We start from the raw sequence: 16432 nt of genomic DNA on the forward strand, positions 1-16432 counted from the left end.
GAGACCGATGTATCAATTGATCCTGTACTGCCATAAGGAAACAGAGATAGGGGATACAATGCTTGTGAAAGTACAATCTGACAAGTGCTTTAATCACCTTTTGTTTAATTTTTCATTAACTAAATTAAAAGCTAAAAAAATATATGGTCCTAACAAAATTGCTTATTAGAGAATATTTAGTGAATTTCATGATTTCTGACAGTGAGTTTAAAAGAGTCTGGAAATCCTCCACATTGAGACAATTTTATTAATCAAATGAACTCAACAATAAATAAAATATACAAACTTGTATGATATTAGAAAGTGGTACAGTGGGAGCTTCCCTGAGCTGAAAGGAATCTGACACTCTTCACCTACAGTTACAACTCGTGGTTGTGTTTTGAAAAAGAAAATACAATGAAAAGTGGCTTTATCCTGAATGACGTGCGTTCCTGCATCATTGAGTGCTTGCAGCATCTCGACTGCAACAGCTCTCTAGTTTTCTCTCCTTGGTAACTTGAACTCTTGACAAAGATCGGGGATGTCGAGCATCAGGTCTCATCATGCGACTGTAAGTAAATTGGTTTGGCCTGTTTCCTCAGGCGCTGTTGTGCTCGTAGCTTCCTGCCCTTCTGAGTTGCCAGTCCCATGGGTGGTAGATACGTCTGCAACACACACAGAGTATGCAAATAAAATCCCCCCAAAAATTTTCACCCATTATGGTCTAATAAAGTGTAATTACTTACAGCTCTTGGATATGGGTTTCTGTAATGAAGACCTTTAAAATTTTTTTAAAAATAACAACGTGTCAGTGACAACGTTACATCAAACTATAAACAAATTACAAAATAAAAGCCAAGAAAAATCATTGTTTGGGTAAGTATGTAAGAGCACAACATAGCACTTTTCTCATGCTGTTACCGCAGGCTTGTATTGTTATTTTTTCTCTGCAGTTTCAACCACGATTTTTTTTAATCCAAATCATTCAGGTCATCAGGTCAGCTTTGCTGCTTACTCACGCTTGACATGCTGAAAACCTTTCAACTGACAAAGACTCAGTGTGTGATGTGTAAGAGTTGTGTAAACGCGGCACTGGATTATTGTTAACCCTTTCAGAATGTCTGTGCACGTCAGATGTTTCAGTACATTCAGTCAACAACACCATTCTGCATGCTTTCAGGCTGAAGACATCCCAAAATCACTGATACAACTGAATTAGAAAGGTTACATATTATCAGTATATTTCCCTGAGACACATGAAAATCAAAAAATGGTGTTGCTACTATTGTGGCCTTTTGACATGCTCACTACATAAAAAACAACAACTTGCTGCTTTTCTCCATTCTTACCGATTTCTATCCTTGCTTCACATTCCTCTATACACTTTCTTATTGATTCTTGTTCTGTGAGCTGAAAAACAAAACAACACACAAAGTCTTAAAGATGCCATAAAGCCATTTTCTCTTTAAAAAAAAAAAGCATATTAGAGAGCAGAGTGTCGTTCACACCTTTTGGTTCCGTCTGAACAGATTGCGGGCCTCCTGCAGTATGTACTTCCTCTCTGTCTCCGTGTCACTTGCAACACCACTCTGTGCTTGCCAGGTTCGGGCAATGCGAAAAACACGCATGTACAGTGACAGCACAGTGGTACGGGTGGAGGCAGTCATCGGGGCTCCGAATCTGAGGAAAAAAACAAAAGATACCTGCAAAATAAAGTTTTTACTGCATTATCTGTTTGTGTTCCGTCCCCCACATCGTGCCCCTGAATTAGATAAGCTGAAGATGGATGGATGCTCTATACTTGCAGCCTTTATTACTCGATTATACCACTGGTGGTTAGTTAGCTAGATGTGACATTATTTATTGCTCTTTTCTTTAACTACTAGGACTTTAATTAAGAGCTTTACTGCACAATTAAGACATGAAGTGCGTTATAATGAGAAACATAACAATAATGTGCATGCTAAGCAAGCAATTAGTAAATGAATATATGAACATCTTTCCAGTACTGTGCAAAAGTCTTCAGTTTAATCCAATAATAATGTCAAAGATAACACAGCATCTTTGCATTAACAAGGTGATTCCCAAAAAGCGATTAGCTGAAAACTTGGCATAGTTCTCCATGGTGTCCAAAGGGTCCTTAAAAAAATATTGAGGAAACTAAATTGGCGTAGGATGAAAATATCCCTTACAAACTATCTAGAGCAGGTGAACAGTACCTGAATGTCACGTCCTTAAGAAATTGGGAAAAAAATCCAGGAAAGACCAGACAGAGGACCTGAGAGATGCATCTGGCCCATTAGTCGATCCATCAACTGTTCACTGAAGCCACATTAAAAATGGTCTCAAGAAGCCTGGGGTATGCCAAATTACACAAGAACTGGACTGAAAAATCAGTGGCAACAGAGCTTAATGGAGAGGAATCCAAATTTGCAAATTCATTTACAAATCATTGTTACTCTATGTATGTACAAAGGAGGTCAGTAGAGAACAATGACAGTGAGTGTCTACAGCTCTCTGTGAAATGCTATGGATTGGCCTCCGGAGCATGGACCTCAACATGACTGAAACAGTGTGGTGAACAGAAAATAAAAAACAAAACAAAAGAGATTTGAATGTCTTTCAAGACGCCTGGAGAACTATTCCTGGAGACTACTTAATAAAATGGCAAGAAAGCTGACTTCAGGATGTTGTTTTGTTGAAGAATAAAGGCGGTCATATCAAATATTGACCTTCAAGGCCTGCAAAACTCGGTTTAGCCTTATATACTATATTTCTATTATATAAATGATTTTCAATTTTCCTTGCAAAATATAAAGAAAAGACTTGCACAGTACTGTAGTTTTAGATTTTTAAATTATAGTTAAATATATTAGCCATATTCAACGCTAGATGCCACTAAAATCAACACTGAGATATTAAACAAACTGTTACATGACTGACGGAGAGGTATTAACTGTATGTTCTAGTATGCGCGCAGACTGAATTACGTTGTATATTAAATAAAACCATTCTCGTTATTTGTACTCACTGATGTTTTAGCATCAATTGCAACCTTGAAGCTAGCCCTTATTGTGACTGACCTAAACGTACAAAGACAGGGACATTAAATTAAAGGCAATGTTACTGCCTGTCACATTAACAACTTGAATTCGAATTGTCGCGAATCTTACTTTAATTAACACCACAAACGAAGAATTGACATACCCGTCTGTATCTGAAGAAGAGGCTAATTTACCAGCCGCTTGCTAGGACAGTCGCCTAATGATGACGCTTACTCATGACTAATCGGGAAGAAGCTAAATAATAAACACAAACATAAAAGAGTTCATATACTTTTAGTCAAAGTTGTATTTGTTTTCACTTGTTAGTGGATAAAAAGTAGAAATAAGGCAGAAATTAATATAAACACCTCTACAGTTCAATGTGTATGAGCGATTGTAATTAATTTACAGTGGGGTTTTTGAGTCATTTTTCATTTTGGATATTACTGTGATCTACAAAACATCGACTTTTTCCTTGTCATATGAATACTTCCATCAATTGGTTAAAATAAAAGGATGTACGTTAGCGTCGCAGACGCGAGGATCAGCTGTTGGGTGCTTGTAGGCAGGGAGGAAGTGATGCAGGAAAATGTCCATAATGTAGCTCCACTCAATGACTAAAAGGGGGAAGCACAAAGAAATTGGGTGATTTAGTCCGAGCTGGCGTTTTAACTCACACCTAACAGCGAACACAACTGAAGATGGACTCTAAAGCTAGTTGCTAGCTTGTTACTTGCTTATTTTCTAAGCGTGGAACAGAATTCAACATTGATGTGGAAGTTTTTTTTTGTGATCAGCTGCTAGCTAGTTAGCTAGCAATCTGAGTTAACGCGACGAGTTTGCTTCAGTTCGTATTTTTTGGCTAACTTCTTTAACTACTAAATTTCTTCAGCTATTCACAAAGTGATGTACATCCACACTCGACCGAATGTGTTTTCCCCTAAAGGTAAGTTTTTTACGGTGATAATTTTATTATTTCTTGATGTCTTAATCGAAAAATACCTAGCATAGCCGAGAGCTAACTTTTAGTTAATCGAGCTGATGCTAGCTAGCTATGACGACGTCGCCAGGGCCGGGCAGTTGGGATGGAGCTGTTAAATGGCCCGGTGCGGTGATCTAATGTGGCTCAATAGCAGCTTAACAACGACTGCCATCTGAATTTGTGTGTAATAGTTAAAAGTCCGAGGTGCGGGTGATTATTTAATGGCGGTTTACACTATATTTTTGAGTGTTGTACTTGTGTTGTTATACTCACCCTCCCAACAAACGTTAACTTGATTGAAATGATATTATTGTAGATGTTGGTAAAGGGCCGCTGAGGATATATCGATATAACAGTGTTGCATATGTAACACAGTCGTATTCCAGTTCACCTCGGGACGAGCTAATAATCTGGTTAAACTGTATAGACATGACAGCAGCTGTATAGGTCACTAGGCTGCTTAGTGTTTACTAACTCCAGTGCCAGCTTATTGCGGATTATATGTAGCCAAATAAACAAAATTTAATAAATATAAATTCAGACGGCCATCTGAGCTTAGTTAGGTGAACTTGGCCACAGCAGACGTGAGAGAGATTTTCCCCTACATGCCCCATGTATTGATCAGGACTGGCTTTTTGCCTTGATTTTGAATCCATGCATTAAATATGAAGTCAAGGGTCATATCACTGTTAGGTCAGTGATCACTGCGAAAGGTTGGTTTGAGAAGTTTCCTGAAGTTGTGGCTTTTACATCACAAACTGGAATATTGCGGCCCTTTTGAGATGTAGTTCCTTAAAGCCAACGGTGTCAAAGCTCAGCTTTTCACAGTTCACAGTATGCAACATAGCTAACTTATTTGCAGTTATAAACAAGTAAATGAAAAATCCTGAAATAAGGCAAACTCTTTGCAAGTTCTCAAATTACATATTAATAGCATGTTGACCAAAATAGACCTGCAGGTTTGGAAATGATGAGCTATCACTTTCTGCTTATGATGACAAGATAATGTGTCTTTTCAGCATTGTGGATGGCAAGGTCACAATGATGGAGCTCAGTAGAAAGACAATGCCATCTGAAGGATTGTAAGTCAGCTATTTTATTAGTTATCAGACACATGATCACCTCATGTTTTTCCGTCTGACTGATTAATTTCATTAACATGCATTCATCAAAGAAACATTTTTTAAGTTAAATGGGTAGGTAGAGAAAGCAGTTTACAAAGCAAGCTTTAGTTTGATTAATGTAAACTCCAGTTCAGTTGCAACTTGGTCAGTATCTCATAATCTTGTATGCCTTTTGTGTTTTTGCCACATTTTACTTATTAGTCCTTTAGAAAACCTAGAAAGTCCTGTATATGGAACGCCAGGACTGCCATAATGAATTAATTAAATACACCATTAAATAATTAATTAAATGTGGCAATAATTAATTAAAATTGGAATTAATTAATTAAATAAATAGTTATGATATATGTAATTAATTAATTATTGACACATTTAATTAATTATTTATGTATTTCACGTTTTAATTAATTATTGACACATTTAATTAATTAATTATTGACATATTTAATTAATTATTTATGTATTTCACATTTTAATTTATTATTGACACATTTAATTAATTATTGACACATTTAATTAATTATTTAATGATATATTTATTTATTTCATTTTGGCAGTCCTGACGCCTGGCTCTCATCATGAAATAATTTTATCTGTCAGCCTCACCCATCAAACTCAGGGGGCGGGGTTAACGCTGATCGAGTCAAAACCATTGCTTTGGCCTGGTGGCCATTGTTTCTAGCACACAACCGGCATGTGGAAGCTAACAGAACTGAGCTTTGAAAAACCCTGTTTGTGTGTTACCAAATACCGTTTTAATATTTTTTTAGCCGAGAATGTAGTGGTTTAATCTTCATGTGTCTGGTCGGTTTGTCAAGATACAGCCTCTTTAGAAAAGTGTTTCGATGATTTCGGAGATGTCGTCCCAGTCTCACGGCAAAGCGTGGGATAGACCCGCTCGCCTCGCAAGCAATCCCACCGACAAAGCGCAGGCCCCGGTACACAGCTGTAGTAACCCCCGCTGACTTCTTTTACTGAGGTTATATTTATCGGTGTTTTATTTCCTGATGTTCTTATGTGTCCTACGTGTTTCAGTCGCCAATTCTGAATTATAACTAACATGTTTAAGGAGGAGAGAGAGCAAATAAATCTGTTTAACATCTGATCTTTGGGTTTTTGTTCAGTAATCAGCGTGACCTGTGTATAAACACATAAAAGAGATAACGTTGGTGTTTCCGTCATGTAGTAACTGCTGGCTTTAACTGTACAAAGGTTGTTCGACACTATGAAACACATACAGACTTCATGATGTTCGGCTAATATTTTTATTGTGAATATTAATCATGCTGACCTCGCTCTGTACACCACGCAGCGAGGTCAGCATATCCACGATATCCTCAGCTCCATGAGTTAACACAAAGTTTCCCAGCTGACTATCTAACTGCCAACTATTCCAGAGACGTGAAAATATACAGCATAAAGAAAAGTGTAAGAGACTCAGCAGCAGATTAGAATAACAGTTTGTGGCGTGAATAAGACACGGCGGGACCACGGAGCAACGTTCAGAGTCATCTTTATTTACATCTCACCACACCACAACACCCCCAAACCCCTCAGTCCCCGTGTTTTTAACTAGGCGGGCGTGATTAAGGATGCCGTGCAGGTGCGTCCGCCCTCCCTGCACGGCACCGCAGACCACGCCCCACCACATACCCCCATCGCCCGATTGAGGCCGGGGAGCCATCCGGCCGAACCTACTCCCCCACCGCCAGTGGGAGAGGGAATCAGCCCGGACAGCTGGCACCCCCAGGCCCCGGCCAAGCGACGGGGAGGTGCGAGTTCAGGCGGCCGCCCGCGAATCCAGCGGCGCAGGCAAAGCTGGTTCGGAAGTCGGACACGTGACAGGTGCACCCGGCGCGGCCGGCACAAGCGTGAGCCCCAGCTCACAGGTGGCTGGGCAGAGGTGTGGCGTGTACAGGCCTCTGGTGGTGGTGAGGCCGTTCTGGCGAGCACGGCGATCTCAAGCGTGGCGCCCGCCTCGCTCGCCAGTTCCACTCGAGCAAGCTCCCCTGGCACTGGGACCTCCAGCTCCTTGCGCGGCCCCTCCGTCACCGCTGTCGCTCCCTGCTGGAGCAGCCCATAGCGCGACTCCTCCGTCACTACTGCTCCCTCCGCCGCCACTCCCGGCTCGAGCAGCCCCTCGTGCAGCTCCTCTTTCTCCAACCGGCGCAGACCCTCGCGCACCTCGTCTGCCGCCTCCGGTTGGAGCGGCTCATCCACCACTCCCGGCAGGAGCAGCCCTTCACCTGGCTGTTCCCCCTCCTCCGGCAGGCGCAGATCCCCGCGCGCCTCGTCTGCCACCTCCGGCTGCTGAGGTGCCTCACGCGGCTCCTCCACCGCTTCACTGTCCTCGGGACACACCTGTGGGGGTGGCGCCCAGGCCCAGAGCAGCGCCGCCAGCTCCCCAATCCTTTCCAGGTGCCGCTCGGACTGGTCCTGCAGCTCTTCCTGCTGGCGACGCACCTCCGCCGCCTGCTCCCGCTGGGCGGCCGCCATTTCGGCCACCCTCTGGGCCAGCTCCTCCATTCCCTGGCTCCGATATGGACCCGCCGTGCTGCCTCCTGGGTTTCGGCACCAATGTGGCGTGAATAAGACACGGCGGGACCACGGAGCAACGTTCAGAGTCATCTTTATTTACATCTCACCACACCACAACACCCCCAAACCCCTCAGTCCCCGTGTTTTTAACTAGGCGGGCGTGATTAAGGATGCCGTGCAGGTGCGTCCGCCCTCCCTGCACGGCACCGCAGACCACGCCCCACCACACAGTTATACATTTAATAAATCACCAAATGAATCCAAGAAACGAGCAAACCTGTTCCGACAATTTGAATTTGTATTCCCTCAGCTGCAGACTCGCTGCTGTTTAAATGTTTGAAAAGGAAGATTAGATATAAAAAACGTCAAACATAGACTCAGTCTGCCTTCACATTTGATATGAGGCCAGCACGTATAGTGGCCTCAGCAGGCTATTACTGAAATACACGTGCTATATCATAAACTATGATATAAACAGGGAGGTCCTATTAACATGTTTAGTTTTAAAGGACACCTTCCTGCCTTTAGTCTCATTCATGAGCAGTATTCGTTTTCTTCTAACATCCAGAAGTCTGCACGATGTGTTTCATAGTTTGTAACAAGCCTTTGACAGGTAAACATAACATGACCGAAAAAGCAAAAAAAAAAAAAAAAAAAAAAAAAAAAAAGAGAGAGAGAGAGTGTTGACATAAGAAGAGAAAATGCTCTCAATTATGGAGACAGGCAAATGGTTCATTTATGTTTGATGTGTGTTTATTCCTCCCTAAATATCGTCGCTGAAGTTTGCCATGCACGTCAGATTTTCCTGCGCATTTTTATACCTCTGCCAACAGAGAGAGAAAAAAAATCACATTTAACAGACAGCTGGTGCTTAGAATACAGTTGAATAACTATTAAAAAACAGATGATATTTAGATGATAGTTCAGTCTAACACATGTGCCAGTGAACCATTAAACGTCTGTGAAACTATGCAGTTATGAAACGTAACTTTAACCTCAGCCAAACCGATTTGCTCAGTTGTAAATAAAACAGCGAAGTAAACGTGACCCGACAGACAGAACCTGAGTGAATGAAGTCCAGCGTTTAACCACTGAGAGCTAAAACTCAGCTGAGGTTTGAAAGCTGTGTGCCGGTGATTGGACATCAGCCGCTGATGAAGCTGTTCGCCTATAAAGTGCTCTGTAAGGAAACGAGCTCCAGCAGCTCTGCGCTCGGGGAAAATACTATATTTACTTATCTTGTGCAGTTAAACTGTGACTATCACCAGGTAACTAGGCGTGTTTCTTGAATTAGCAGCAGGTGTTAAACAGCTGACAGATGAGGAGGAGGATGCATGCAGGTAAACTGAGGGTCTGCTGAGCTGATCGCTGGTTTCGTGAGAAAAATGTCAGCTCGTTCTTTATGTTACAGAAGCACAGAGACACAAGACCAGGCGGAAAGAGACGATCGTTCGGTGAAAATGAGAATCTGCGAATGCAACATGTGGAACACGGAGAGTGGAATATGTAAACAAACCGGTTAATGTACCCCCTCGGTGCGCTCTGCATGCTAACTGTTAGCAGAGCTAGTGAAATCTCTGAAAACATCTGAGCACTTTTGCAAACATGTTCTATGTTGACAACCTGACCAGACATACCGACATTCGCGGCTAAAACACTGTTAAAAGTGTAGCTGGTGACAGAAAAACGGCCTGTGATTTGATCTGCATTCTGGGATAACTGGCTGCCCCAAGTCTACACAAGCAATCGATTATCTAGGATCGACCTGTTTTGACTTACTTTGCACGGCAACCAATCAAATGTTAGAGAAGCTGCATGGGCAGCGTTAACCCCGCCCCCTGAGTTTGATGGGTGAGGCTGACAGATAAAATTATTTCATGACGAGAGCCAGGCGTCAGGACTGCCAAAATGAAATAAATAAATATATCATTAAATAATTAATTAAATGTGTCAATAATTAATTAAATGTGTCAATAATTAATTAAAATGTGAAATACATAAATAATTAAATGTGTCAATAATTAATTAATTAAATGTGTCAATAATTAATTAAAATGTGAAATACATAAATAATTAATTAAATGTGTCAATAATTAATTAATTACATGTGTCATAACTATTTATTTAATTAATTAATTCCAATTTTAATTAATTATTGCCACATTTAATTAATTATTTAATGGTGTATTTAATTAATTCATTATGGCAGTCCTGGCGTTCCATACTGTATGCTAACTTGCAAGATGCAAAATATTAGTATAAAAAAATCCTAACTACATAGAGCCAGTGTAATTAACATATGTTGCTGTAAAATCCTAAAAAAGACATGGATAACCATAGTAGCCCTGTATTCTTGGTCCATGTTTGGTGTTGTCAGTGTTTTTATTTTTCATCTGCTTTCATTATTGCTAGTAGAGAATGAAGAAGCAATATTGTGCAATAATCTACTGCTTAGTATAAAAGGAGGTAAAACTTCCTCTGTTCAAAGAGAACCCCCCCCACACACACACGTTTATGTGAACACGGCACAGAGGATGACCTATAAATGCAGTTATTTGTATCACAATATTTATACAATTGTATTCCTATTTTAATTACCTATAACTAACTCTATGGTAATACCAAGAAAAGCTCCTACAGCCGTCATATAAGAGTTATATAGGTCTTCTGACTTAACACACAACCCACCGGTAGGCTTCTGTGGTTAAGGGTGATACTCCTCTTGTACTACTTTTGACAAGGTTTCTATGGTAACCCGAACAATGTTTAAGCATTGAATTAATGCCTATAGATTATTTTTGTTTTGCTTTGTTTTTCAGGGTTTTTAAATCTTCCCATTGAAGACTTGGATCGTGGTAGATTTAGCAGAGGTAGCTTGACATTTTCTGTGTTCCTCTGTACTAATATCCACATTTTAACATTTTTTTTGAGAGTCGCTGGGTGTAACTTTTTATTCTTAATAAATGTTCTTCCCCCTCAGGCTTGAGGGTATGTTGAGACGTCTTGTGAGGCCAGAGAAGAGGCGTCTAGGTGGTTCAGACGGGGACTGAAGGCGAGGAGGAAAGACAGACGAGGGACCGGGAGGAAGACATGGGCCAGTGTGTCACCAAGTGTAAGAATCCGACATCCTCGCTCGGCAGCAAGAGTGGAGACAAGGAAAGCGGAGGAAAGTCTCACAAGAAAGGTGGCAGCGCTGGTGGTGTCGGGAGCCACAAAGAGGATCCTGGCACCCAGTGTAGCAAAGCCACCAATGAGCTGTCAAATGGCACCAAACCTTTAGAGGTCACAGTGGAGACGCCCATCATCACTGCAGGGGACACACGCAAGGATGAGCTTCTGGATGGAGATGGGCTGTCGGTCAAGCGCATTGAGGAGCTGTTCTGCTGTTACAAAGATGAACAGGAAGATACCATCTTGGAAGAGGGCATGGAGAGGTTTTGTAATGACCTGTGCGTTGACCCGGCTGAGTTTCGTGTCCTGGTTCTTGCCTGGAAGTTTCAAGCAGCAACCATGTGCAAGTTTACAAGGTAAGGTGGAGTTTTTGAGAACAGGGCGTGTTGTCATTATCCATGTTTGTCAATCAGGATAAACTAGCATGACCACTACACAGTTATTACTTCTGTGTGATTATAATGATACTGATAAGTATGTATCTTTGTCCGATGTACCACAGCACATAGCTGTTGCACTTATTTGTTTGTCTGACAGGTGTTAGATGATGAAAATGCTCATTAAAACAAGATTGCCCGAGTCCACATTTTTAAAAAGTCAGATTCATTTGTCACAGCTCATTCCTGTTAGTTAGTCTCACCATGTTTCACATCTTTCTTCATTGTAAGTCAAGCAAATAAAGGTCAAAAAGGGGGAAAAATAATTTTCCTTTTAAAGTCTCAAATGAAATTTCCCAAGAAATGTTCCTCCATGAAACCAGTCCTTTTCTTCTCTGTAGCACATTGTCAGAAACATGTGATTAAGTTAGGCGGGATCCCTCTGGAATGAGGACAATCGCTGTATTATTGATTGTCTATTATATACAGTTTGATTACTGTGGGATTTGTTTACAGTAACACATTCAGTCTGTGTGATTAATACTTCCAAACTTGTTATCCATTTAAAAAAACATTAAAACTGTTCTCAGACAGCCAGCAGTTTCCATCACTGCAGCAGGGTACAGTACAGTGTTGGCTGCTGGCTACTTCTAGTTGTAGCAGCAACTACGTCATCGTCGGCTGCTGTCAATATAATATAATATAATCTCATCATGTGGACATATAGAGTGGGTTGCGCTTCAGAGGGAATGATAAGGGAATGTGATAAAGTTTTTTTTCTTTTCTTAAAGTAGTATCTTAGAAGTTGTCATTGATTAGATCAGACAGCTGATGTTTCTCCAGTGTTCTTTCTTTTCATGGATTTTTCTGTTTGTTCTTGGTGAATAGATATGCCCTTCAGATAGCTGAATTGTTTCTTCTTGGGTTGATTCAGTGATTGCCAGTGAGCCACAGAGGCAGTTTTTTCTTTCTTTCTTTTTTTTAAAAGTTGTACCATTGTGAACTCCCAATAGCAGTAGCACAGAGCGCTGGCAACCTTCCCTCTCCTTGCTATGTTTACATTCAAAACAATGTAGGGATTGGTGCAATAACCACTCACAGCCTGGGCAAACGTTTAAACCCTCCTAACACAGATTTGCAAACAGCATGCGTGAGGCAGTCGTTATAGAAAAGATCACTTTGCTTCTTGAGTAGGTAGCTTTTTACAGATACTCTACTGCATTAGTGCTGTTGGTGCTATGCTTGATAGGAGATTAGATTTAGAGTCAAGAGTTAAAGGTGAAAACACAGATTATTTTTCTATTTCATGTAACTCTTCTCCTTAATTTAAAGCAGCCCATTTGTTCTCTCTTTTCTGTCTCGAAAGTTGACGAGTTCCTTGTGTATTCTGACAAATCTCCATTCTCCGTATGGCTCCTGCAACTACTGTGAGCCATGAAAGGCGTGAGGGCGAACCAAATTGTTGCAGGCAAACACATTGCGCATCACTGAGCTGTCCACTGAGCTTGGAGATTCGTTATACTGACGTCCAGTCATCGGCATGAGTGATGAGAAAGCTTGCTGCCACCCGCTGCTATTAGCTCACCATTTGGCAGTCGCCTTTAATGACAATATGATGGTATCAAAACACAGATGATTGCTCGTCCCTAATGCTGGCTAATAAGGGAGACAGTCCAAGTCTCCTGACACAGATTTCCACGTCTGTACTGTGTAACACTATTTGCTGGAGTTGCACGTTCTCCCTGTGCCTGTGTGGGTTTCCTCCCACAGACCCACACACACATTAGCTTAATTGGTGATTATAAAATAGCAGTGGATGTGCAGTATAAGATAAATCAGTGTATGGATGACAGGTTGAATGTGACTTGTGGTTTAAAGCACTTCAAGTGGTAAGTAAGACTAAAGCGCAATCTAAATGTGTGCCATCAAGCTGCTGGCAGACTAGTAAGTAGACTGACTCATCTCCAGGAAGCTGCATGTCATAAAGACAAACTGATGAACAGTCTTCACATGACCTACGATCAGGCTCTGTGTTCTTAAGGCTGGTGTGATAACCATTAAAGAATTAAATCTGGGGCATGATAAACATCTGGGTTAATAAAAATGGGAAGATAAAATGACTAGTTATGATCACACTTGGTTACTTTTTATGCATTTTCCTTGGGGAAGTCAAAAGGTTCTTAACTGCATGTGCTTATGTGTTGAGAATTTAATACTGTTCCCCTATTTAAGCTATTTAAATAACATGTTTTAGGCAAAGATTGTCACATGCTGTTAACCACTATATTTTGCACCCCTAATACCTAGCATATGTCCCTATTAACCCTTTTACATATATAAAAACAGCTTAGAAATACTATAACAAGTCAAAGAATACAGAATTACAGCTATAACAACATATGACAGAGTAGAATTTTACATATTTGATTAATAACGATCTCCTTATCTCAACTAAATGTGACAGACTAAGTCCCGTCTTCTCTCACTAAATCTCAATTTGACTTTCTCCCTTAACAAGTCAGCTCTTTAAAGGTGACGATCATTTATTCCTGTTATGTGCTCATTCTCAAAAGTATAAGTCTCAAGCTGGTCCTCAAGGGACACACGGGAAGTAGATCGTCTGCAGTTGAATAGAGCTGCCTATTGGCATGGTCGTTAGTCCGTCCAGATTTTGAACTCAGCACTTTTCTATTGAGAGGCTTTGGACAGTACCAGACTCTGGTACCCAACATGTTTCTTTGTGATCTGATGCTTACTGATGCTCTTTATATTACATTTGAGTTTTAAAAAAGCCTGCACTGTTGTAGAGGTCAAAGGAGGTATATCTGCCTGGGTCAGTGCTTTCAGCATGAAATGACTGTAATATTATTCAAAGCTGCAATGAAAGAATGAAGTTTTCTATAAATTTGATAATGTGTTCTTAAATAGTACAGGGATTTGTCACTGATGTTTGTAGTGTTAAAGATAAAGCCTGGTGATTGCCTGACATGTCTTCACAATGTTTTGTTGTACATTTTCTGCAGATTTAGGTCTTAATTCAGTCTACTTGTGCTCATATGGCTCTATGGAAAAGTAAATGGATTTTTTTCTGGTGCTTATCTTGACTGGAAATTGTGATTGTGATTCTGATGTCCACGCTTCTCGTGTTTGCATCACCAGGAAGGAGTTTGTCGAAGGATGCAAGGCTATCCAAGCAGACAGCCTCGAAGGCATCTGTTCACGGTTCCCCTGCATGTTGCTGGAGGCCCAGGGTGAGGAGAACTTCAAAGACCTGTACCGCTTCACCTTCCAGTTTGGCCTGGACGCCGAGGAGGGGCAGCGCTCGCTGCAGCGCGAAATTGCCATTGCCCTATGGCGGCTGGTTTTCACGCAGGACACACCTCCGATCCTAGAGCGCTGGCTGGACTTCCTTTCAGAGAACCCCTCGGGTATTCGGGGCATCTCAAGGGACACGTGGAACATGTTCCTCAACTTCACCCAGGCGATTGGGCCCGACCTGAGCAACTACAGCGAGGACGAGGCTTGGCCCAGCCTCTTTGATACGTTTGTAGAGTGGGAGCTGGAGCGCAGGAAAAAAGAGGAGGAGCAGGCACTAACAGCAAAGGAGGAAGAGGGGAGGTGTACTGAGACAGACTGCTCTCCCACCTCAGATAGACTTGAAACAGAGGGAAGCCGCGGCTCACAGACGTGGGGGGGCCACTGACCAGAAAACAAAAGAATATTTGTAAAGGAGGGAAGGATACAACCTATATGAGTGAACTATACATCTGTGAATCAATGGATGAATATTAGTATTACCATAACAGCTGTTCATTTTGCTCCCCTTTTTCTGTTGGGGTGGGGTTTCTGCTTTTCCAACCCTGTTTTTTGGTTTTTCAAAGGGCTCCAAGAACTGTTGTGTTTAATGCACTTCTATTTAAGTTATTGTTTTATTCTTCTGTCCTCCCATATTTGGGTTTTGTTTGGTTTTTAGTAATTGGACAAGAAGTCCATTTTAACATACAACTACCTACCACAATCCAGCAAAATTAGCTCTTTTTAAAGCTCTGTTTCAAAGGGCAACACACGAGGTTCCCCCCTACAATTACAGAAAGTGGATTTCGACCTGTTAGTACCACTCATCTTGTACAAGGAAATGGTTGTTATTATAATAATGATAATAATAATAACAATAATAATAATAAAGACGAAGGGAAAATCGGGCAGCATGTCCACAGATAATTTACTACCACACACAAGATTTACCATAAGGGTAGGAGTCAGTGAAATTGGATTAATATAGTTGCATTGTATGTTTTTATCTTGCAGTGCTGTGAAATTTGAATTGGTTCCACTTGAATTGCCTTCACAACTGTCTGCCTGCAATTACTCAACTAATAGTAATGGATTACAATTCTGTAACAAGGGCATTTCATTTTTTTAAAAAATGATACAAACTTAAGTTTCAATTAGTTTTAAATCCAAGTTGCTTTCCATGGTTACAGATACAACTTCTCATCTGTGTTGAGTGTTGTTGTTTTTTTTTTGAGTGCTTACAGTGCAGTGATCAGCTTAGCTTGTGTAAGCTGCTGCTGTACTCCGTTCTCTACCATTTTGTTGTCCACCTATTTTCAAGAAGCAGAAAATGTCATATACAACACAATGATGTTGCCTTTTTTTCCAATATAAGGAAACCTGTATCTCAACAAATCTATTAAAGCAAGGTCTTGGTCATTTCTGGTCAGAAGATGCCTAAGCCTGCGTTATATTCAGGATCATTACACTGGGCGCGACATGAAGCTTTATTGTATATTGTTTACTTTTGGGAGTTTGAAGCTTCACAGTCTTGAACTGCTAAACAAAAATAGAATATGTGCACACTTCACAAATAAAGTTGATTGCTGCTGGTGATGGTTGTAATAAATTGCACAAAAACCTATGGCATGCTAAGATGCTATACTTGGGAACGCTTTGCAGAGAGATTGATGTCAACCACATCGAAACCCTCTTCAAAAATGTTAATTAATTTTATCTATAGCTTAGAGGTTTCTTTTTTTTTTTTGCCATGAGTGAGTGTTAATTAGACTGGTTAATCAAGAGTCTCCGATGGAGGTTCAGTGTAAGAGGGTGACCATAACCTGATTTGTCTGGTTTACAGCTACAATGGTTTTATTTTAACTCCCCCACCCCACCCCTCCTCTTCCCTTTTCCTTTTTTATATAAAATGTATTGATTTAT

At 40.9% G+C, this 16432-nt stretch overlaps 2 protein-coding genes across 10 annotated transcripts; one reads left to right on the forward strand and one right to left on the reverse strand.

Annotated features, from left to right (window-relative positions):
• Window positions 1-229: 229 nt before the first annotated feature.
• On the reverse strand, window positions 230-4499 carry lyrm1 (LYR motif containing 1). 7 transcript variants are annotated; one of them, XM_085465878.1, is made up of 7 exons: window positions 3546-3609; window positions 3187-3278; window positions 3011-3062; window positions 1488-1659; window positions 1329-1389; window positions 726-757; window positions 230-644 (listed from the first exon to the last, which is right to left on the reverse strand). In XM_085465878.1, the coding sequence occupies exons 3-7, from the start codon at window positions 3022-3024 to the stop codon at window positions 531-533; spliced, it is 393 nt and encodes a 130-aa protein (XP_085322004.1). In that variant the 5' UTR covers window positions 3025-3062; window positions 3187-3278; window positions 3546-3609; the 3' UTR covers window positions 230-530. The 7 variants fall into 7 exon arrangements, with proteins under 7 accessions (XP_085322004.1, XP_085322005.1, XP_085322006.1 ...); XM_085465879.1 differs by having other exon boundaries at window positions 3153-3278; XM_085465880.1 differs by lacking the exon at window positions 3011-3062.
• Window positions 3904-16133, forward strand: dcun1d3 (defective in cullin neddylation 1 domain containing 3). 3 transcript variants are annotated; one of them, XM_085465875.1, is made up of 5 exons: window positions 3904-3969; window positions 5025-5087; window positions 10487-10537; window positions 10648-11194; window positions 14375-16133. In XM_085465875.1, exons 4-5 carry the CDS (start codon window positions 10758-10760, stop codon window positions 14916-14918), a joined length of 981 nt encoding a protein of 326 aa, XP_085322001.1. In that variant the 5' UTR covers window positions 3904-3969; window positions 5025-5087; window positions 10487-10537; window positions 10648-10757; the 3' UTR covers window positions 14919-16133. The 3 variants fall into 3 exon arrangements, with proteins under 3 accessions (XP_085322001.1, XP_085322003.1, XP_085322002.1); XM_085465876.1 differs by lacking the exon at window positions 3904-3969 and adding an exon at window positions 4089-4209; XM_085465877.1 differs by lacking the exon at window positions 5025-5087 and having other exon boundaries at window positions 3907-3969.
• The last annotated feature ends 299 nt before the right edge of the window (window positions 16134-16432 follow it).

This window comes from Copadichromis virginalis, linkage group LG8 (assembly GCF_057382275.1).
Source record: "Copadichromis virginalis isolate Kocher_CV1m ecotype Utaka linkage group LG8, C_Virginalis_male_GT1.1, whole genome shotgun sequence".
Classification (NCBI taxonomy): Eukaryota; Metazoa; Chordata; class Actinopteri; order Cichliformes; family Cichlidae; genus Copadichromis; species Copadichromis virginalis.

Excerpts from the sequence above, each read along its gene's own strand:
- lyrm1 (XM_085465878.1), bottom strand. Across the intron at positions 1,390-1,487 it reads TGTTCAGACGGAACCAAAAG|CTCACAGAACAAGAATCAAT; the intron begins GTGTGAACGACA and ends TTTGTTTTTCAG. Across the intron at positions 758-1,328 it reads TGAAGCAAGGATAGAAATCG|GTCTTCATTACAGAAACCCA; the intron begins GTAAGAATGGAG and ends AAAATTTTAAAG.
- dcun1d3 (XM_085465875.1), top strand. The coding sequence starts at position 10,758 with ATGGGCCAGTGTGTCACCAAGTGTAAGAATCCGACATCCTCGCTCGGC. Across the intron at positions 11,195-14,374 it reads ACCATGTGCAAGTTTACAAG|GAAGGAGTTTGTCGAAGGAT; the intron begins GTAAGGTGGAGT and ends TTGCATCACCAG.